The 24735-nt window shown below is 39.9% G+C and overlaps 1 protein-coding gene across 6 annotated transcripts in view; it reads left to right on the top strand.

Annotated features, from left to right (window-relative positions):
• The first annotated feature begins 2261 nt into the window (after nt 1-2261).
• The window catches only part of LOC150075507 (uncharacterized), a 112519-nt gene continuing 90045 nt past the window's right edge, over nt 2262-24735 (top strand). For all 6 annotated transcript variants that reach the window (XM_090389025.1, XM_090389024.1, XM_090389023.1 and 3 more), the window contains exon 1: nt 2262-8014. In XM_090389025.1, coding sequence (XP_090245151.1) covers nt 2545-8014 — 5470 coding nt within the window. In that variant the 5' untranslated portion in view covers nt 2262-2544. The remainder of the gene's footprint in view (nt 8015-24735) is intronic.

The raw sequence follows: 24735 nt of genomic DNA, 5'->3' as shown, positions 1-24735 counted from the left end.
TAACTAACTAATTATAAGGTTGTTTTCCCTTAAGATTATTACTAAATATACCACATGAAATTAATAATATGGTGTATTAAGCTATTTGCCTAAACTACTGTACATTAAGGTAATTCAGGTATCTTACCGATACTTACCAGTCTGATGATGGGCTCGGTAAGATACCTGAAACGTTACCTTAATGTATAGTAGTTTAGGCGAATAGCTTAATAAACTATATTATTAATTTCACGTGGTACAAGAGTGGTATTATATTTAGTAATAATCTTAAGTGGTTACAGTTATTTTTACAGAAACAATGGCGTCGAATAGAGCGACTGTACTGACACCACAATGTCGTGTTAGATTTTAGAAAATATTTTAAAAAAATAAAATAAAATAAATAACTAATTACAGAGTTGTTTTCCATTAAGATTATTACTAAATATAGCACTCTTATACCACGTGAAATTAATAATATACTTTATTAAGCTATTCGCTTAAACTACTATAGGTAACATTTCCGGTACCTTACCGATACTTAACAGTCTGATGATGGGTTCGGTAAGATACCTGAAACGTTACCTTAATGTATAGTAGTTTAGGCGAATATCTTAATAAACTATATTATTAATTTCACGTGGTACAAGAGTGTTATTACATTTAGTAATAATCTTAACTAATTATAGTTATTTTTACAGAAACAATGGCGTCGAATAGAGCGACTGTACTGACACCACAATGTCGTGTTAGATTTTAGAAAATATTTTAAAAAATAAAATAAAATAAATAACTAATTACAGGGTTGTTTTCCATTAAGATTATTAATAAATATAGCACTCTTAAACCACGTGAAATTAGGTAACATTTCAGGTACCTTACCGATACTTAACAGTCTGATGATGGGTTCGGTAAGATACCTGAAACGTTAAGTTAATGTATAGTAGTTTAGGCGAAGAGCTTAATAAACTATATTAATTTCACGTGGTATAAGAGTGGTATTACATTTAGTAATAATCTTAACTGATTATAGTTATTTTTACAGAAACAATGGCATCGAATACAGCGATTGTCCTGACACCTAGTTTTAGATTTTAGAAAATATAAAAAAAAATAATAATAAATAAATAGATAATTACATGGTTGTTTTCCATTAAGATTATTACTAAATATAGCACTCTTATACCACGTGAAATTAATAATATAGTTTATTAAGCTATTCGCTTAAACTACTATAGATTGGGGTAACGTTTCAGGTACCTTACCGATACTTAACAGTCTGATGATGGGTTCGGTAAGATACCTGAAACTACTACACACGTTACCTTAGTGTGTAGTAGTTTAGGCGAATAGCTTAATAAACTATATTATTAATTTCACGTGGTACAAGAGTGGTATTACGTTTAGTAATAATCTTAAGTGGTTACAATTATTTTTAAAGAAAACGGCGTCGAATACAGCGATTGTCCTGACACCACAAAATCGTGTTAGGTTTTTATAAAATATTTTAAAAAATAACTGATCTTAGTGGCTTCAACGTTTATAAAGGGGACACTTACACGTATATAAAAAATAATAGAAGGAAACACATCCGTGTAAATAATTACCAGACTTCATTTTTTCTATTCTTGATAAATTAGATTTTAAAGAGAACGTTAGTGGACTAAAATAAACAATTTTGTTTTTTGTTGTAGTTCCAGATAAACCACTTCCCCATTCATTAGCAACTTTGCGTGCCAATTAAACGTGGGCCAAACAAAAAAATAAATAAATAAAAGCAAAGCGATGAAACCTGTTGATGCAGGAAACTAAGCGTTCAGTCCAGCCAGCAAACGCGCACTTTATTGGACATACCCATGTACAGGTGCTATCAGGGCAAACACAGAAGATAAAGGCAGCCGATAACAAATACCGTCGATGTTGTCGGGAACAGGCACATCCCCGAGTGAGGTGAGACAGGTGACGTCACACAAACGTCACCCGAAGATGTGTCTTGTTCTCCTAAACCTGTAGTAGTTGTAAAGTTAAACGCAGTTAGCCATGTTTTGTGTTTGTGCTTGGGGGGTGGTGCACGGTTGACGGTGATTGTAGTAATGATCTTTGACCTCTCGTCCTTTCGGAAGGTGCAACAATAGTCACGCGGGGGAGGATTGCATCGAAGATAACTGGAGAAGGTGTAGTTTATATAAAAAGTTTTTGCAACCAGTTGGAGAAGCTGTCCAGTGAGTTCTTTGACACAGTTGGCCCATTTTTCATCTTCTGCTTTTGACGTGAGTGGGTTTTTGATTTGCAGAACATCCCTTTGTTCTGGCCACCAAATAACAAATTAAGGGTCCTTTATTGAGCGAGGAGGATGTTAAAGTGTCCATAATGTGCCTGATGCTCACAGAAAGAGGCCTTCTGACGGGTCACTGAGATGGGCCCTCGATCGGCCCTAGTAAAAGCCGAACTTGCCGTCTCCTACCTGCGTTACGGTGAGAAAGCAAAGCATTAGCGTTCCGAAACTGGTTTTCAACGTGCCTATTGTCCCGTAAAGAGATGGTGGTCGCTGATTGGTAGGAGCGAATGGAGGGTGAAACGCGCGCGGAAGGGAAGCCGGGAAGTCCGGTGCAAGGTATTATTTTGGTGGCAGTGACACTACTGGCCACCCTTTACCTAGTCGTGAACGCCGTGAGAAGACGGACTTACAAACGTCTGCTGCCGATCACAACAACTGGCGCCGCTGGTGGAGACTCAAAGCACGTCATGGGCGACATGGCCGATGTCGTACAACCTCAGGTGTCCACGCAAGAGGACCTGCTCTTTAATTGGGATTCTGTGAACAACGACGAATACGGAGACGAGACGTTCGTGCACACCGCTGTCGAAGTGCAACCTAAACGCAACGACGGATTGAGTGAAGAAGACAGACAGTTGATTTTGCTGTACGTGCATAACAATAGGCCGGATTTGTTGACGCAGACTACTACGGAGCTCGGCGAATGTGGAAGCGGTCGTAGTTTTTTGGAAACGATAGTCGAAGAAAGTTCGGATGACCTGCGTAGTCCGAGCGAAGCAGGGGATGTCTCGTGGGGGTGGAGATCGTGGGAAGACGACGAAGAGGATGACCGAGACGATGAAGAGAGCGAGTCCGAGGATGATCGCGTCACTGTAGTGGAAGTTAAGGCCCCCCCTCGACGAAAGCGAATGGTGACGGCCAGCGGCGACCTAGAACTCAATGGTTACCTCGATTGTTCGGCAGATGGTAGCAGATGGCAGCAGCTGCCTGTCGCAGATGTGCACTGTGGATTTCCGGTGGTATTGGACGACTTCCGGTTGGTAGAGAATGGAGTTGACGCCAGACATCCGATTCGTGCTCCCTCTGCCGGTGACGCCGCCGCAACGTGCCAGCCACAGGTAAGTCCCACGTTTTCTTACTGCGCACAAAAAGGGCGCGCGCCGGAGGCAGACCTGTTTGCGGAGAAAAGCGTGTGGAACCACATCTCCCATCTGCGTCCCTCTTCTCCTCCTTTGTACGACAACCACCTACACCAGGGAGAAGCCGATAAGGCGGAAGAAGAGGTCGATCGAAGGACAGTGCCTTTACTGGCAATCGGAGATCGTGACCCACGCCTCAGTGCTACGGAGGCCAACGAACCAGATAGAGGAGTCGACGCAGAATTTCCTGCACAAGGTGACCCTGAACGGGACGAGTTGGTAGATGAGTTCAACATCAACCCACTGACAGAAGATGCTACAAACGCGTATTCAGTGGAAAAGGCAATCAATGGAGGGGAAATGGTTGCAGAAGTTGAATCAGATGAATACGAAGTTGGGGAAACAGAGTTTGACACCCAAAAAGCTGATGGAGGAAAAAGAGGATTGTCGAATTCTGATTACATGAATGGAGATCAAAATCATATGCTCGCAGCGACCTCTATTTTCACTGAACACGACAAGGATGGCATACTTAAGGAGGAATCTATCTTCGAATCATGGTTGCCACAGACGGCATTGCTACCATGGCAACGAACAAGTTGTGAGAAGGACGAGGAAAATACTGCAAATAACATTCCATCCTTGGAGAATGGTAATTCGCTTTCCAGTAATCTTCAAGACACAAACAGAATTAAGGAGAGCACGTTTTATGGCAGCGTACCGACGATTGGGGAAACAAATAAACAAAAATTGCTTTCAATGCTCCAAGGGAGTAATGGATTTAATCTCGAGGAAGATACCGGCGAAATGTCAGAGGTTACCCCTTTGAGAAGGAATCGAGTAATCGACTGGGGAAATTGTGAAGAAATTGAAGAATCCGAGAGATGCGTAACCGACAAGGGTGACCTGTTGACCTATCTTAGAGCTGAGATGCCCACAAAAGTTGGAAGCTACGAAGATAATGAGTGGATTATCACTGGTAAGCAGGCAGATGATTCCGGGTATATCGAAGACTTTTGTAGTGCAGAAGACAACCGGAAGACCAGTTACGAAGAGTTATCTGGTGAATACATCGACCAAGCTGCACGACTGCAAAAGTTGCTGGATCGCTGTTGCGCAAGAAGGACAAAGATTTTGAGTGAAATAACAGAGGCGTGTCGCCTCGATGACCAAGAGGAGGAACAAAAAGACCACATGGGCAATTCGGACAAAAAAACATCTCCCAAAGAGCAATCCTCCACGAAAGTGATTGATGAGTTCTATCCAACGACCTCAGTGACACTTTACGATACGGACACGGAAGAAGAACAAACAACAGCAGACATCTGTGACCATCGGGTCAAAGACCATAACGATAGGAAATCGGCAGAGCATAACTTGTTAGCAGTTAATAGCCACGAGGAACTAGATGGGACACACCTTGGAGAGGACTCATTACATCCCACCTGGTTGTTTAAGCAGAAGACAACGTGTGAAGTGCTGCCATCTCGCGTTACATTGGGAAACTACCAGGTGTCCGTTGACACCGATGTAACCGTATCTCTCGAGGGTTCTCATGTAACGCTAGACCTATTGACCCCTGGAATGTCAGATAATGTACAGGAGAAGGCAGAGTGTAATGAATGCCACTCAGAAAGAGTTTTAACCTTGGAAGGCAACAAAGGAGCGTGTGTAGTCCCTCAGGAGCAGCTGTGTGAGTGCAGCGGGCCGAAGTTTTTAGAAGCGATCGTAAGTTCCCGCACAGAACGCCAACTGTTTATCGGCCGCAGTAAAGAAGTCGTGGATGAGTCCGAAGCGATCTCATCATTGCACGATGTTTTATCACCTCTGGACAATTTCCCTTATCTTAGGGGGATGTCGTCCCAGTTCCTGAACGCTGAGAGTCGACTGGGGGGTTCATCGCCAGACCTTTCACTTACCGACTGCCCTGCAGAGTCATCTGGTCCTGACAGGTCGGAGTTCAACGGCGACGTAATACAGACACCCCAAGGAGACGGGTTACTGGCGAGACGCCCACATTCCAAGAGCACGCCGGATTTGCGGAAACTACTGGGAGCGGAGTGTCAGTCGTCCGCGTCTGCTCCGTTATCGATAGTGCTCAGTAAAAGTGTGAGTCAGAGGATTCAGGAGTATTTAGTGAACAGCGCCAAGCCGTCCTCGCGAAGGGAGCTTCCGCCCTACGAACGTAGTCGACACTACCAACGGATGTGTGCCAGCAGCGAAAGTGTCGCCGAGAGAGCCGCCAAGTTCGAAGCTCGTTACGGACGTGACAAGGTAGGAGCAGCGACGCGTCAGGGCTCGCCGGCAATAACTACCTCCCCCACTACACGGGAAGTTCAGTCATTTAGTTTGCAGAAAAACGGCTACATGCGTTCTTCCCCGTGTTTACTCGTCAGTCCTTCTTCGCAAGCCAGTTCCGGCGAGTGGGCTTCGGCGAGGAACATGCAGGACCACGAAGTGGCGAATTCGCACTTTGATCGACGGCGTGTCGTACCAAACCTGTCGAAGCCTCCTTTCCTGAAACCCACAGCAACTGTCAGGCCAACGACAGACGTCAACCGAACGATGAGAATGCAGAATGTCGAAAGTGAAAAGCATCCCTCAGTTGACGACGAAAGTCCCAAAGAGGTCGAGACCTGGTTTCTTACCTCCACCAAGCCCGACAGCATTCCGTCATTAGCAGATAATCGTGGTAAACTCCTTCCTACCTACCTCGCTTCAGCTGACATGTCTGCACCCATTTCACCTTTGACCTGCTACAATTCGAGGACAAAACCTGTTTCGCAAGAACTTGCCGAACGCATCAGTGGATTCCAGAAAGCAGCCGGAAAACCACCTCTACCACCCCAGACGGGTGCCCCATCAGGGATTCGAAACCGAATCGCCAACGCTCGAAAAGAATTCTTCGAACGCTTGGGGAAACAAGAAAGCGTACAGAAGCAGCGGAAGGATGGCGGGAAGGACAGATTTGAACAGTTCCAGCGGACAGCGCGAGAAGAGAGGGTTCGACTTGCCGCTAGCACCCCCGACATAGCGGCGCTGGAAGCAGTAGTGCGCAGCAGCATTCGCACCACTGACATCGATCGCGCTTCCGATCGATCGGCGCGTGAACCTCAACAGCCCCGCCATTGCAGTCCTTACGGGCGCAGTACGGGGGACGTCGCCTGGGTGTCGTGTACTCAACAACTGCATCACGAGCGAGTGGAGAAGGAGAGAGACGTCTGGTGGCGAAGTAAAAGTCACGGTTACCTGGAAACCGACATCGACACCCTCATCAGTCGTGAGGTGTACGACACTGACGGGGACGCCACCGATACTGGTCATCCGGCGTCCGCACGCACACGCAGTATGCTGATGCTAGGCGGCGAAGTCTCACAATCCGCCATTGAAGACAACTCGCGAGCCCGCAGTATGGATTACCTGCTGGACGAAGAAAACCGTCTGTCGGTCCTTCCACCTGAGAACCAGCTGGGGGAAGGACGGGTCAAGTCCGAACACGAACTGAGGATAGAAAGGTCGCTTCAGAATCTAACGCTGCCCGACTGGTACAAGAGGTCCGAGTGGAGCCGCCGACCCAAGGAGGGATTCATCTTGAGGCGGGGATCGGAGGGAGAAAGCGGCAGAAGGAAGTGGCAGTCGTGCACTTCAAGAACGCCTTCGGCATCTAGCCTAACAAGCAGCTCCTACTCGGGTCGCAATGTCGTCATTCCTAAACGAGTCTCCGCTTCTGACTGGCGGTACACCAACTCTCTACGATCGTCCCGTGAAAGTCTGCCTCCTGCTAGTCCCGCATCACTTTCTCCTAGAGATTGTTCTCAATTCCAGTACGGACTTGGATCGCTATCTCGCTGGAGTAGCAGTCGTTTGTCTACTAACAGCGCCCCTGTTTTCGCCTGGTCTGTTTATCGTTCGTTCCGCCAGCCTTACTTGGGATGGAGAGCTGCCGCCGCTGCAGCTTCCGCCCAGACCCCCAGCAGCGGATCTCGTTCTCCTACAATGTCACCAGCAGCTTCTACACCTCTTTACGGAAGTCGACCAGTATCTCCGAGACGGACAACATTCAGCCCGGCTACCCTGCGTCCGGAGCATCCGGAACCTTCCGACAGTCGTGTTTCTCCACTGGCTATGTATTCCAGTAATGCGGATGGCGCGTTCTTCGAAAACGCCACAGAAATTGCAGTCCCCCAGTTGTACTGTTACGACAACCGATACAAGAACGAGCCGATGAGGTCCCATTCCGATTCCAGTCACGATGCCGCAAAATACAGCTCCAGAAATTACAGCCTACCCCAACGATCGGGTTTTCGACGCGATAGGTATTCGTTTCTTCAGAGTCTGTACAATAGCGAATCGGACATCTTCACCAGGGATAGCGGGTCGGATGAGCATTACGACAAATCACCCTGCCGTGCACCTCGTGTGTGGATAGAATCGTCTTTTGTGGGATCGAAACGATTCGATGAACATTCAACGTCTAAGAACCCCTCTTCGACCACTTCTTCTTCTTCTTCGGCCGTGGCCGAAAAGTCCCATCCCAATGGATCCATGCATCGGCAGACGACAACAACATCAACGGCTACTTCTTCTGCAGCTTCGTGTGCGTCTCAGCGAGCAGTGGGTGAGTACGCTATTAGAGACTTTCGTAGATACGGAATCACAATCTAGGACTGGACATTGATCTCCACTAGGGGGAGTTACCATCTGTTTTATATTGTATCACATACATCGTGTGTTCAGTGCTGTGTATTTTCTAAATAAGGGAAGGTATGAATGGAACAAAAAAATCGACAATGGATGATAACAAATATATCCCCCTCCCTCCTGCCCCTTATAGAAATACTTTTCTATATCTCAATGGTCTATGAACCAATGAAGAGGCGAGTCCCTCTTGTTCTTAAGAATAACAGGGAGCTCTTTGCTTATCTTTATTATTTAAGAGATGAAGAATTAATCTCTTATCCAGTTGATCAGTCACATTTATTCAGTGAAATATGATTGATCTTAGAAGATTGCAGACCATAAGACCAAACCCAAGTGTCATTGTAACCTAGAAGTCTGTGTCATCCAATAGAATATCCATCTATACGTACAGTACTTACCTTTTTTTTTTTTCTATTCATACCTTACCTGAAAAACGAACAAAACTTCTTCCAACATTCCCTTTTCAAGTGGTCTTGTGATAACAAGACAGTATCGCCAACAGAGGGCGTTACATAGGGAACAAAATGACGTCATCACCAGGCGTTTAAAATACCTGTTGTATATAAATATATATTTTCGTTTTTTCTTTAATGTTCCTTTAAAATATTAAGGGTTCCCCCGAGCTACGCACTGAATTTTAAATGTTATATTGTCCCCTATATGATTGTTAATGCAACTTCTATTTATGTGCCTTGTGTATTAAGAAAGTTTAAACTTATATATGTCGTACAAGGAAGTTCTTGGAAAACTATTTACAATAGTTTTAATCCATTTTACCAATCTCGTTAATACAGGTGATCATTAATTCGTGTTACCATGTTTAAAATCTGTTTAATCTCAGTGGGTAGTAAAATGAGTTCTGTAAGTTAGCTTTGTTACCCAAGCAGTACCCGCTAGCAGTTTTTCATTTCAAATATTTCATGTTATTATTATCAATCCACCCACCCATCCCCCAAAATCGTACTTCTGTTACTCTGTACCCTTGTATATATGTATGCACACATAAAGTACAGTTATTTATGACATTTTCGCTCGGGTGGAAGCAGAAACACCAATAGTACGAAAATGATTCTTTTTGGGGACAAGACTCCAAACCCGAAATTTTCAGAACGTTTGAGATGAAGCTTCTATCTTTCCATTTTAAATCTATTTTAACTAGTGCACATTTGTACGTAATTTTTGTTGCACATGCTCACTAAGGTGTTTATTTTTTTTTTGCACCAATATCTATTTGTCATATCACTCTAAATGGTTTTCTGAATGTAAGTGATTTATATTCAGAAATGTTTCATATTGGTGTGTTGTTTAAACTGTTATCCTAAGGATTTTTCGATAGGAAGCTTTTTAGAGGGGAATTAATAATACAATACAGAAAGGATATGTGTTGAAAGATATCAGGATTAACCTGACCCTTTCAAACAAGCTATTATTGGGTGCCTTGATATTCTCTCTCTCTCTCTCTCTCTCTCTCGCTTGCTCTTATCTCTGTAATAAGTCAACAGAAATTGTTGATATTTCTGGAGCTTTTACACTAAACTCTTTTGAAATATTGTACATGACTTATATCGCTTTTAAGAATCAAATACTTACATATCTGCTAATTAGGACCTTTTAAACCAGGCGATTAGTCTTGAAAATAGTGTAACTAAGAAAATTAAACAAGAAAAATCCTGTTCTATTTCAAAAATATTTCCATAAAGATTGACGAATTTGGTCAAGCCATTAGGGACGAGGTTCCATGACCAAGAACTTTTGGATAAGGGACTTTTACTAGAAATATAGTGACAAAAAACTTTTCGAGATTCGGTAGAAATAGCAGTGTTTAATTAATAGTAATTATTAATATCACAACTTCTATTCGCGACAACTTATTTATTCATATCATATTCCTTCAAAGCTTAACTGATGAAAAGGTGGTGATACTGCAGTAGTAATAATATCCAAGAAGTAATCAGAGAAACTATTCTTGTTTGCAGGTAGGACTGTCTGAGCACAATATTTAGTAAAGTAGTTTCCCCCTTTCTTCTTCTTTTTTTAAATATATGATTGAGGATGACCAATCCGGGAACATTTCACAAATTAACTAGCCGAAAAAAATCGATTAAAATTGGAATGTTATATTCCTTAAATTCTTGGCCTCGTTCTTTTCATCAAAGACCCTACCTCATCTATTCTTGTTTGCAGGTAGGAATGTCTGAGCACAATATTTAGTAAAGTAGTTTCCCCCTTTCTTCTTCTTTTTTTAAATATATGATTGAGGATGACCAATCCGGGAACATTTCACAAATTAACTAGCTGAAAAAAATCGAACGATTAATGGAATGTTATATTCCTTAAATTCTAGGCCTCGTTCTTTTCATCAAAGACCCTACCTCATTTACTCTATAACCCATATGTGGTGCTCAATAATTTTATAAATATCGTATAATTATTATACCTTGGTTTCCTGTTTTGTTTTAGTCTTTAATTAAATTTTTTTTATTTTTTTCGGAATTCTTTAGATTTTAATTTTATTTTTGGAAGGATTATTTTAATATGTTCACTGCCAAATTCCATTTCATAATTAAACCGTTCAAAAAATAATTAATTCATAATTATTTCGCTATTATTGTACAAGTATAATAAATAAATAAATAAATATATAATATTCTTAAAAGCTTTTTTTCCCTCATGAGTGGCGCTGGTATCGTTTCCATGACAATCGTTTCTACAAGGAAGTGAAGTGTGAACTTAAGTTCGTATTTAATTGATTTTTCAATAATATTCACAGATTTACGTCTTTCATTATATTTTAAAATTCATTTTAAATACTATTTAAGATGTCGTTTAAATGATATTCTCAATATACTACATAATTTATTTTTTTCATGTATATTTTTAAAAAAATATACAAATCGTGTAAAGTATTTACGAAAATATGAATTATGAACATTGCAGTGATGCTTGTTGGGGATATTCGAGTTATATTGTATGTGGATATGATGAATATACGTTTGGTTTTGTATGGAAAGTTAAAACGAAAAAAAAAAAGAAAGAAAAAAAGATGGAACGTGAAATGATGCATGTTGTTTTTCCATTGAAAGTACCTGATTTGCTGTTGTATCTATTTTGTTAAATAAAGCTTCATTCACAATTATGTTGTGCACGATTGTAGTGTTTTATTTCTGATGTAGCAATCAGATTACATAAACCCTGTAGAAGTAGTCCTCTATATAATTTTTTCACACTTTCATAATTTCCTTTATTTCCACACTTGCATCGTTCTTGTAGCAAAAGCATTTTATCACTACAGTAGCACTTTTTACACGTCATCAAATGCAAAAGTAGTTTTGTACATTTATTTTCTGGTTTCATTATATTTTTATGTCCTTATGATGATGCTTCGCAATATTTAAATAAATTTTTTTAATATGCTTGTATTGATAAAGCATATTAATAATAAGTAGTATGCATATTAATAATGATTAGTTTGCATATTAATAATAACTATACGTTTTATTTGTTATAGCTTAGATTTTTTACACTGTTTTGCACTGCCTTTTTTGCTTTTTTTCCCTCTCTTTTCTTTGCTTTCTCCTCCCTCCCTCCCTCTCCTTAGATTCGTTCCACTTTCTTTGCAACTCAAAAAAAGAAGAATGAAATAAAGTATTTGATAAAAGTTTTTAAATATTTAAAATTAAATCATTAATAATTTCTAAAATTAAGCATATTTCTTTATACTGTATTTTGTGCAAAGGCGATAATAATAATAATAATAATAATAATAATAATAATTAAAATAAACGCCAAGTGCGATATTTAAAATACATATTTTTATCAAATTATTTCCCTTGTAACGGTTGATAGAGCTGCTCATTTTAAGCAATAGCAAGCCTCCAACATCTGCAGCTTCACAAGAAGCCCAGATAGCAAGATGTAGTAATCAAACTGCCAATTTTGCAAATATTTATAATATATTATATTACTATAGCTGTTATCTGGTAACCAAGAATACTTTTTCTTATTGGCTTGGTGCTATTATACTGATATCCTTAATTAAGAACATAAAAAAGTACAACGCATGTCTAAATAAAATGAACATCCTTAATAATACTAAACGATGATGTTCATTTTATTTTGCCTAGTACAGTACTTTGCAATGATATTAGTGAAGAAACTGCTACGGGAAGGTATTTAATAGTTTATGATTTAAGTTGATGGCAGGGGCAAAGCAAGCGTTCACGGAGTCTATATTTCTGAACCACTTCCCTTATATTCCAGTCGAAATTTCATGCCAAGTCGTTTCAAGCCCTAAAACATTTGCGTTCGGGGGTAGCCACTCCTCCTCATGGCTATGTTCTTAATTTACATTAACTTAATACAGATTTCATCATATTAATCTTTCAATTACAAGTTGGTGTGGGACTGTCCGGAGAATGAATTTTCACTTGAACTAGAATAACCAGATTAGAAATATTCCACACTTTTTTTTTTTCTAATTAAATCAATCCCCCACGCATTTTTATACCAATGCAATCCATTGGTCTATAACGATCTGCACTTTGTACTTCGGGGTTTTATGACCCTTGATCATTCAAGTTAACTCAGCAGTCCAGGTTCCAATGTTCATTTTAAATTTGGAACTTGGAATGAACCGAGTTTGAAGATTATCCAATACCTTCCTGTCAGTCACTTTCAACACAACCATGCCATTCAAATGAATGCCAAAATATCCGTTAACTGGTCAGACTGATCACAATATTATCTTTTTTTTTTTCTTTCTAAACATATAGACATATTGCATGTGTTTATCAAATGAAAATAGTATTCGTAACATTTGTGCTTTAATGAAAATTCAGTGGGAAACCAGCATGTATCTAATTTGGCAAATATGATCTATGAAATTATTTAAATTCATAAAATCGAACGTGTATTCCGACAACTCCAAGGGAAGATAAAGATTCCATCAGGCCAGGATGTAGTAATCACAGCATGATCACATTTCACACGTACTGAAAAGTATTTCGAAAATTCTTGAGGTCCCAAGTGTCAAATTCGATTTTTGGATCCCTTTAGTTGAATTTTATCGGTTCCATACAAGAATGTCAGGGGCGTTCGTAGGCTCCCTATAATCTTTCTCTGAATTATCCCTTGTAAATTCTAGAACGAACATAAATCTTCTCCATTTGTGTACCTATTCTTATATCTAGATTATATACAACTTCCGTTTATATACTGTTGTATTTCCGGGACGAATATTTCTTATGATGAACTGTATTACATTTCTTTTTATATCCTTGACTTTTTTCAGAATGCGTAAAAGAATCTTGAACTAGGCCCTTGTAGAGATGTGACATTCTTTCTCTTGAGTTACACTCGTGTAAAGCTAATAATCGGCTGAATGCATTCCCCCCCCCCCCAAAAAAAAAGCAACAACAAACCCTCAGTAGTCAATTCTACAAAAAGCAGTCTTTTGTTGAAAGATATTGTCACTATTGTTCCCATTGATGGAATTTGTTGCTTATATAAGGAAAGTGTCTATCAGCAAATGGTTGAAAAATTCAATTTTCGCCAAAAAGACCAATTTCTAACCGAACTATGCGGTGGAGTTAAAGAATCTAGGGTTTGGTAGTCGTTTACCTATACAAAGGCCATTTCTTTCCGCAAAAAATCAAAATATTTGATTGGAGTGGTGCTGCCAACGCCAAACCTGGACTGCCGAACAGAGGAAAAAGATCATGTGGTGTAACGAATCTCAATGTATACCTTACTGCATCAATGGGGGGCTGAAAGTAAGGTGTGAACCTCAACAAGCCATGCATCCATACTGTCTCGTGTCCACCACTCAAGTGGCTAGATGGGGTATTATGTTATGGGGCATGTTCTGTTAGTACGACTGTGACTATTCATATCGTTAGGTCGTGTTACCTCCGATTAATATCCTTTGTCTGCATCGGCCATCCTGCAATGCTTCATTTATTTCTGGGATTGCGGTGGATTCTTTCAAGGTGACAACGCAACTGTCCACCGTAAAAAAAAAAAAATTGTAACTGGATGGTTTGAGAAACATTCTTAACATTTCCAACATGACCGCCTAATCCTCTGAATTCGAATCCAATTAAGAATGTGTGGAATATGTTGGAAACGGCAGTTTGTCTTCTGAGCTCTCTACCAACCACAATAGAGCAGCTGACAAATATCCTGATGAAAGAGTCGTCAAATCTGAAGGTAGATTCCCTCGGATACTGGAACCCAAGTCATTACGCGTACGGGCTTAAATTTGGCTAAAAGGTAGCACTAGTAGATATTAAATAAAAATTTCTAATGTTTTGGCTAGTGATTCTAGAAAGTGGTACAAAAAATAATAAATAAATAAAGGATCCTTTTACCAGAAAAAAAGCCTTGGTGTATAGTCTAGTTGGTAAGATCACCGTCCTCCCCACACCGGGTGGAAAATATCTGAGTTCGAGACCCATCGATGAAGTGGGGAATTTTTATGTGCCTTTTTCACAAAGTGGCTGAGTTAGTCAGTCTCAAGTTACGGGTAGCATGGTTTTTCTCCTAGAAACTCAGGGTTTTTCTCGTCCAGCAAACAGAAAATCGACCACAGAACACGCGTAATTCACAGACAGCATACACGGAGCAATATGGCCTTAGTCGCTGATGCTCCTAAAACCCTACTACTACTAAACAGATAAATGCGACCGGAACTTGTTTGGTGCTGCTCCCATTGGTGATGAATTTTTCAAGTAGTTTGTTCGGGTGGCGTATTTCTATCAACAAAATTCCGGTTAATAATAATCCTTCCTCATAATAATAATCCTTCCTCTTAACCTTTCTCTTTCCTATAATAGAATTCAGCAACAAAAAATAATTGGAGTGCAAAACATCCGACTGAGCCCAAGGACGCTAGCCGGCGCTTATCTCAAACATGACAGCTGCAACGCTGTCTATTTTTAGCCACTGGTCCTTTCAGCGGATTTAAGCCATAAGCCTTAAGAATCAGCATAAACTAATAGGTGTCGCGTGTGTGTACGTGTATAATCTATGTAATAATACTCCACAATTTATACCTTACGGAAATTACTAACTAAAAACAGGAAATGGTAGGTGCCATTTCAGGGACATTGCAATGTCGAAGTAGAGACATTGCGGATGTAAAATCTAATACTTCTACGACTCTAATTGACTTTTTCTTTGAAAAGTAGTGAACGATTTCGAGTACTTCCAGCCAGTAGGGGATAAACGAGTGTAAATATAACCTGAAACACCCAAATTTCTATTTAATATCATTGACCTTGGATTGTATTTTGGAGTTTGCAATTTTACTGAAAAACTGATCTCTCGATGAGATTTTTAAACCAGAAAATAAAATAAACACAACCAATATATAAGTCATAAACTAATAGACATAAGTCATTCAGGAATTGAGTTCAGGTAAGTTCAAAATAATTTTAAACGGCTTTTTTTGGATTCATATCAATGGTCCATTGTTTTACTTTGACAAAGACAAGAAGGGATTTCTTGTCTTGCCCTCATGGGTCGGGTGGAAGGAATTTTTATGGGCTTTTTAACAACGTGGCTGAGTTGGTCGGTCTCAGGCGAGGGTAGTTTTTGTCCAGCAAACAGAAAATCGATCACAGAACACACGCAATTTACAGACAGTATATACAGAGCAACATGGCCTTAGTTGCTGATGCTCCTAAAACCCTAGACAACAACAACAACTACTACTACGTCCATCGCTAAACATTTTTAACAATAAATATGAATCTTACATACATTACATGCATGACTGATGCAAAAGAAAATCATTTAGCATTCCCTCAAGAATTTTGGTGAAGATTCCATCAGTGAACCAGCACAATGAACGAACCAGAGGTATTCGATCGACATTTCGATAATCAATTCTCCGTTCCCCACCTTTTTGTTGTTTTCTATCAATCATGTTTATCAAGAATTTAGACAGGCTTATCTGAAACCCGATTAACCATTTCTTAAAAGAAGTCAATAGTTTTCAGCATTTTTTTTTTTTTTAATATTTCTTTAAGTGTTTAAACCAGACATGTAGCGGGATTTACAACCTTCTGCAGAGGATAATACATTACCTTATAAAAAGTAATGGGCCACCCCTCTAATTGAAGGAAAGTGGAAATAGTGGAAAAGTGGAGTGAATTGAAGAAAATTCCAGGCACGTTCAAAATCCTAGACAAAAGAAGGGTTAAACGGATTCCTTCCTAGTAAGGATTTTGGGCCTACTGGTGACACCATCCTGATAATCTACGCTCATTAGGCAAAAAAACTATAAACCTTTATTTAATACATGCTAGGGCCAGTTTTGGCCGATTTATAGTCTGTATATGTCGTGGCATGGATTCGACTAGGCGTCGCTGGGAGTTTAGCTCGAGCTCCAGATTTTAACATTCCTCCATCAGGATATTTATCGGCTTTTATGTTTATATTTAGTGTGGCCGGTAGAACTGCGAAAGTTTAAATGATCTTTCTAACATATCACAGATATTATCAATTGGATTCAGATCTGAAGAATTAGGAGGCCAAGGCAGGAAAACCTTGTAGACGACAACGCAATTATCCGGTGGATAATTGCGTTGTCTTCTTCAAAAAAATCCATTGCAACCCGGATAAAAATGAAGTAATGCAGGGTGAAGTTGGTCCGATACGACAAAAGGATATTAATCGAAGGTAACACGACCTTCTAACGGTAGAGGGGATCCAGTCCTTACCAAGAGAACCTATCCTGTTCCATGATACCCACTCAAGTCACTTGAGAGGTGGACACGAGAGTCTGGATGCATTGCTTCCAGACTCTCGTGTTAGGAGCATCAGCGAATTAGAGAATATTGCTCGGTGTTTATTGTCTGTAAATTGTATGTTTTCTGAGGTCGATTTTCTGTTTGCTGGACGGAAAACCCAAGTTTGAGGGATAAAAACCGTGCTATCTCGCTTGAGACGGACTAACTCAGTCACACAGTGAAAAAGGCCCTGTGTGGTACTACACTTAGGGTGGTAGAAAATGAAAAATACCTGGGAGTAACTGTACAGTCAGTTATACTGTAATCACGATGGGGACTATTTTCAACATTTTATTGCCTTCGTGGATAGCGCAGTTAGTAAAATCACCGTCCTCCCCACAGTGGGTGGAAAAGACCCGAGTTCGATTCCCATCGATGACGTGAGGAATTTTTATGGGCCTTTTTCGCAACTTGGCTAAGTTAGTCGATCTCAGGCGATGATAGCATGGTTTTTTTCTCCCGGAAACTCTGGTTTTCCGTCCAGGAAAAAGAAAATCGACCACAGAACACATGCAATTTACAGACAGTATACACGGAGCAATATGGCCTTAGTCGCTGATGCTCATAAAACTCTACAACAACAACATCTTATTACAAAATAACTAACGTCAGAAAATAAAGGTTATTTGTAAATTTCCTAAAGCTAGGTACTCTCTTTTAGTCGAAGTTATTCTCATTTCCATGGGTTCTCATTTAAAATGATCACTGTAGTTGAACAAAGTAATCTGAAAGGTTGGTTTGCTTCTTTCTGGCTCTTCAAGATATCCTTGATCATATACAAACTAGTGAGATCAACTCTAGAAAAAAATCAAGCACTATGTTTGGACCATGCTGAGACCAACTAACTCAATCATGTTGTTAAAAGAGCCCATAAAAATTCTACTGGTCATTAACGGGATTCGAATCCTGGCATTTTTCAAGCGGTATGGGAAGAACGGCGATTATATCCACGGTTTACCCTCAAGGGCAATGGTCTGTTCTTCCTTATAGGTGAAACATGAACCACAAATATAAAATCTCAACGAATAGTAACCATCCAGTTCTTTGAAATTAGAATATCCTCTTTTGTAGTTATTATTATTATTAAAAATTTCAGAAGATACCAAATTTTTTGCTGATGTAGAAAAAGTCTGCTTCCTGGTACTATTTGGCCTTGCTAATCTCCTCAAGAGAGAATTAATAAGACTGCTGACTTGCAGCACTCCATTCTGCCTTCCCTCCCAGGGGCAACAGTAGCAGTTAATATATCAAAATGTTACCTAATTAATTAAATTTTAGTTCCGTAAACAACCAATCGAAAACAAGCGCCAGGGGGCGTTTGCATTCGTAAGCACGCTCGTCTGAAAGAAAAATAATACGATGAACATCCAAATAAATGACAGAACCAAGCGATAAGTAGCACGAACGCGGTATCACGTGCTCTCGTGACAACTACAGTTTTCACCAGAGGCTGTTTCCACATAATAAAATGCCTTCTCTCCAGCAAATATTTCAGCCCCTGACATTTTTATATCCATAGCGCCCGCCCACTGAATCCGACCCTGTTTATATTTTGTTATGTGATTAAATATTAATTATATTAAATATTAACAGTTTATTTAACATTAATAATTCAACACGTTGCATGCAAAAGTTGTTTTTAGTTAATTAAATATTTATTGGATTGAGAATTATTTCGCAAACAATTCTAAATGTATAATTTAATTAATGTACATTATGAGAGTTTTGGAAAGAACCAGTGAATTTGTAGTAAACTCAATGACCAAAAAATTAGAAACCTTTATTATATATATATATATAGTGGACCACCTTTTTTCTTTTAGAGTTGCATTTTCCTTTAGTTTTTCACTGATTGAAGATGGAAAACGAAAGCAACTTTTCAAATTGTTGGTTTTGACACACCAGTGATTTCCTGTTTTCTCAATTGTGGCCCCTGGACGTGCCCCAATAATACCTTTTTGAAAATCGAAAAGATCACCTGTTACACCCACGAGCGAATCGACTAAGAAGTCCCCGAAAACTTAAATCGCAAAAGGTTTCGATTGTTTTTAAAATCCTCCCCAACTTTAAACAGTTCTTCTTCTTATTCGCGGTACACGAAGATTTCCACAAGGTGTTTTGATGACCTTGTAAATACTGCACAGTGTTTTATTGTCTGTAGGAACAAAGGTGTACAAAATAATGTAAGAACTCCAGTAATCAGGGAAGAAATCTTCTACTTTTCACATTAATTTTTAATTAATGATCGGACCGAAACCGGTAGATGCCATGCTTCTGTAATTACTATAGTTTCAGGTCCTGATGGTATTTCTCCGTTTGTTCTAAAAACTTGTTCTCCTTTTCTGTGTCGTCTTTTTTCACTTTCTAATTCCAAATGTGTTTTTCCTTCTGCTTGGAAATTTGCTTGTATCCAGCCAGTTCCTAAAAAGGATGACAAATCCCTCCCTTCCAATTATCGTCCCATTGCAATTGCTACTGCTCTTTAAATTAATGGGGAAATCAATTAACAGCCAACTCCTCAACTATCAAGAAATTTTCCATCTGATCAATAATCGCCAGTATGGATTCCGGCAATGTTGATCCACAGGTGATATTCTGGCTTATGTTACCCATTTATGGACAAATTCAACGGAAAAGTTTGGTGAAACTCAAGCAGCTGCTCTTGACATTTCAACGGGTGGTTGGCATACAGGTCTTCTAAATAAGGTTCCATCTTACGGTTTGTCAACTGTTTTTTTTTTTTGTAATTGGGCATCCATTTTTCTCTCTGACTGCTCAATGCGGGTGATGGTAGATGGCTTTGTCTTCTAACTTCTCCACTAATGTTGGTGTTACCCAAGATTCAATTCTTTTTCCTACTCTTTTCCTCTTGTATATTAATGACCTCCTTGAATTGACCGGAAATCCTATCCATAGGTTTGCTGATGATAGCACATTGCATTCCACCTTCCAGTCTGAGAAACCTTGCCCTGCACAAACAGCTTCAACTTCTCGAATATCCACTACCAATTCCTTAAATACTGATATCCAAGTAATTCTCCAGGGGGGAATTACTTGGATATCAGAATGGAATCTAGAAGCCTCTCTAAGTCTTCTAGATTCCATTCAAAAGAGGGCCGTTGGATTAATTAATAACTCATCTCTAACTGAGTCTCTTCACTCTCTGTCTCATACACGTTCTGTTTCTGCTGCATGACTTTTCTATAGATACTTCCATGGGCACTGCTCTTCTGAATTGATTTCTGTAATTCCCGTTTTAACCGTTGTTTTCTGCAGGCAGAAACAAATTTTGAGACAGCATACTGTTCCTCGTGAGTCACGTCTATTGTCGCATAGGTGAAACTGAATAGGCATAAACTTGACAGACCGCCAAGGTCACACCGTGCCCACGAGCAACTGCGCAGTTGTTATGTGATGCAGCTGGTTTGGTCTTAAAATCCGCAGCTCAGCTGGAAATAGCAAGCAGTACGGTTGTTCATAGAAATTTATGATCACTCTTTATTGGACAGCCTTCAAAGTAAACTACTAAATGCCATTTCGCACCTCTCATATTGTGGACTTAAACGTCACAACTGAGTTGTCCAGCCGTTATGCCATCAGGTTTACCTACCAACCCACCGATGAAATAGCCCTGAAATGGCCTGTAGTGTGGTATCCACTGAGAATGAAACAGAACTTATCTCCATTGGGGAAGTTAAATGTTTCATCTGCACACCTATGGAGAATATTACATGAATAAATTGTATTCATTTCACAATATGAACGTACAAGAATTGTTTCCACAAGACATGAAAAAGACAAAAACGTTTGTCATTGATTCATCCAATCCAGCAGCCGTTCCAGTGGTTGCACATTACTCGCTTCAAACCAGTTTACCACATATTGTTCTTAATGGCATGGGCCATTGTCCTACTGAAGAAATGGTCTCATCGTGAAATTCCATCACTGCAAGAAAGGTAATATTGTCTACAATACCACGGTAGGGCAACCTATTCGTTGTACCATCCACAAAAATCAGTGGTATCCAAATATCCATTGGCATTTGAATTAGTTGAGCTTTTCTCCGTCTGAAACTGAACAAGATGTATAATATAGGAATAAATTTATACTCGTGCTGCTATAACGCCTTAAATATCATTAGCACAGTGCATCGAATCCCATCAATTACGTGAGGAACTTTTGTGGTCTTTTTTCACTCCTGAGTTAGTCGATCTCAGGCTTAGACAGCAGGAATCCCCCTCCGGAAACTCGAGTTTTTCATCCAGAAAAACAGGTAAATCGACCACAGATCATATGCAATTTGCAGATATATTACACAAGGGCAGATGGGTTAGTTCTCAGATCCTAATATGACACTTCATATCATTAAAATAGTCGATAATTTGCAGCATACAATGTTATTATCCTAAGGCGCCCCAATAATTTTGGTAACACAGCACATATTCCATTCTCATTCTCTCTCTCTCTCTCTCTCTCTCTCTCTCTCTCTCTCTCTCTCTCTCTCTCTCTCTTCTTGTGATCATCACATGAGTAGATGAGCGAACACGCTAAAAAAGTGAATTAACCAACATTCTCCCAATACCGACTTCTTAGAGAATTTCATGGCTAAGCCAGAGATGGGAATAACTTCATTCCCATCCGGTCCTTTGGGTTATGTTGGTGTCATTAAATATCCTTTAGTGTTCCATTTAGTACTGGCAACCTTCCAAGCAGAATGATCATCGAGTACAAATTTTCTGGGACACGCACGACGTTACATCAAAGCCAATACCACTGCCGATTCCATTATCTTAATGCTCAAGATGTACTGGAATCTTTTGAGCCAACTTCATATTCACTTACAAGAGATTTTAACTTTTAACTCTAAGCGTCTATCATTCTCTTTGTCGAAGGTGGTCACAAAATGTTGAGTCTCGTTTCTGTTGTATTTCTGGAAAATGGGATAAATCATTTTTATTTGGCTGTTTATTTTTAGAAGTACATTTGTGTTTTGAAAGCGGGTCGGTCTCTTATCTGGCAGTTCCATTTCATGTTCATTGATAAACTCCACGATATTTCTCCCTCTATATGCACTTATACGATTAATTTACTTCATTTATCTTTCTTCTTGTCGTGCCTGATATTTTCCTCCCCTCCATTCTTCTTTCTTTACATCCAGATAAATAGTTATTATCACTTCATTATCACTAACCCAAAAACTCAGCTTCCAATGATAATTAAAGCAACCAGATGAACAGAACCCTCGTCAGCTGGCTGTAATTAGGAACAAATCTCCAAATTCCTTTCCGCTGAAATGCTTCATAAAATTTATCTTGTTAACACTTCATCGGGTAAAATAATGTGGTAGAAGTCTGTTGTATTTGAAAAGTTTTTTCCCCTTAAACCTCAAAAAGGAGAAGAGGAATTGAGAGAGAGAGAGAGAGAGAGAGAGAGAGAGAGAGAGAGAGAGAGAGAGAGAGAGAGGTTGCATGTTTATCCTCATGAAAACTCAGGTTATTCATCCCGAAAGCACACACCACAGCTTCTATGCTGGCTGACGTAACTTCTATGTCTACTTAAACAACCGATGGGCAGAGCTAGACCTCCCCATCACATGTAGTCGCAAAGATTCGTGGGATTGGGCCTCATATTTCAAAGATTAACCAAAATCTATTCCTCTAGTCGAAAAACCACATAAAAATTACCTAATATACACTGTGCTACCACTTCATTAGGTACACATACCTAGTAGCGTGTTCAGCCTCCTTTAGCCTTCAAAACAGCCTGAATTCGTCTAGGCATGGATTGAACAAGATGCTGAAAACGTTGTGCAAGAATGGAGTACCATACAGACATGAGTGTGTTACGCTGTTCCTTGGGATTCGACGAAGGTGTAGGCCCGCAGCGAACAGCCCTTTTCAGCTCATCCCAAAGGTGTTCAATAGGATTGAGATCCGTGGACTGAGCGGGCCACTGCAGCAAAGAAAAGTCATTGTCATGTTCCTGGAACCATTCCATAGTAATTCGAGCTTTGTACACCGGCGCTTTATCCTGGTGGAAGTAACCATCTGACTGAGGATAAACTGTCAACAGAAACGGATGCACTTGATCAGCAACGATCTTTAGGCACGATGTGGTGTTCAGACGTGAATCTATGGGTATCAATGGACCCAACGTGTGGCAAGAAAACACCATAACACTTGCCCCCACCACCTTGCACAGTAGTCGTCAGACATGACGGGTTCATGGATTCATGTTGTTTTCGCCAAATTCTGAGCCTTCCAGCAACATGATACACCAGGAACTTCGACTCGTCAGACCAAGCAGCTGTTTTCCAATCCTCGACAGTCCAGTGCTGGTGTTGCTGTGCCCACAGGAGGCGAGCTCTCTTGTTCTTCATTGATAACAAAGGTAAGAGATGTGGCCATCGGCTGTTGTAGCCCATTCGCGACAAAGTGCGACTATTGATCCGTTGCAATATTTTGTTCTGCGCACCAAGGTTGTATTCTGACGTGATGTGCGACATTGTGGCCCGTTTGTTTGCTTGCACAATTCTAACCATCCTCCTCTGACCTCTCTCATCAACAAGCGATTTTCTACCACAGAAGTACCGTTGAGAGGATGTTTTCTGTTCGTTGCACCATTCTCGATACACCCTTGAAACTGTGGTGCGTGAAAAGTTCAGGAGAACTGCCGTTTCACAGATTCTTTGTTCAGCACGTCATGCACCTACTACCATGCCACGTTCGAAGTCCGTTAGATCACTTCTATTCTCCATTCTTGCTACGGTTTGTACTCTTAACTGATACTAAAAAGGTTGTTCTTCTGCATCTATATCCACAACTATGGTCATGTAACTTGCAACGTTGTGGGACAAACCTGCTGTGTGGACAGCAGGGGTGTATCTAATAAAGTGGCAGCACAGTGTAGAAGTGTGACATTACTGCAGGAAACCCGAAAATATGAGAAAAATGGTTTGTGGGAGGGGCAGGTAAGGCACACAAACATGCTCATTATGCATTCCAACATGTAGCGTACACACACAAAAAAAGTAAATATTTATCATTCTTCTTTTTGTGTCCATTAAAGAACTGATATAGTTTTTTCAATAATTAGAAAAAATTAAAGTAATTAAGTAATGAAATTTCAGAAACATCTGCAAATAATGACGTCACACTAATAATGAACACTGACATAGAATGAAGAGGAATTGCAGGTAGTTTTTCAATATTAAATAAATATCAGAATTAATTAAGGAGTAAATCTTTTGAAAATTATTAAACTATTGTGGCAGAAAGGATAGAAGGATAAACTAAGCACAATTCACACGTGGATTAATATAATTCTTTCATGACATCACCAGCTGCATCCCCCCTTTTTAAATGAAAAGCGCTGTTCTTTACATGAACGGTAACTAGGCAACCATTGTCATATCAACGAAGCGAATTAAGGGACTTAAATATTAAAAATACATGGCAGACGACGTGTGGTTGCTAAGGAAGAAATTGCTTTTCCTGACTAAGCTTGTTCACTGACGTTTGGAATGCAACAGGCAGACGACAAAGTTCGCCAATCAACAAATGCTACCACAACGCCATCTGATATGCAAATGATGGCTGTCACTTCAAACAAATTCGACTATTATTGGTAACCTTTAACTAGGCCTTTATTCCTGGTGCCTTTGCGAATTATTAGTTTGACCTTCACCGAGATATTTCTGGCGTCTCGTCAGTAAATTTTGAAATGTTAAAGTGACAACTGCGTTCCTGTTGAAATAATGGCGATGGAAAACTAAAGTCAGCCATTTGCATCAAACCACAACAACAACAATAATTTTCTTTTGAGGTGGATTTTAATTTTCGGAAAC

The sequence above is a fragment of the Mastigoproctus giganteus genome, chromosome 14, assembly GCF_048544385.1.
Source record: "Mastigoproctus giganteus isolate SK-2022 chromosome 14, ASM4854438v1, whole genome shotgun sequence".
NCBI lineage: Eukaryota > Metazoa > Arthropoda > Arachnida > Uropygi > Thelyphonidae > Mastigoproctus > Mastigoproctus giganteus.
Note: the sequence above shows the minus strand (reverse complement) of the source record. Positions and strands in the feature narration are given on the sequence as shown.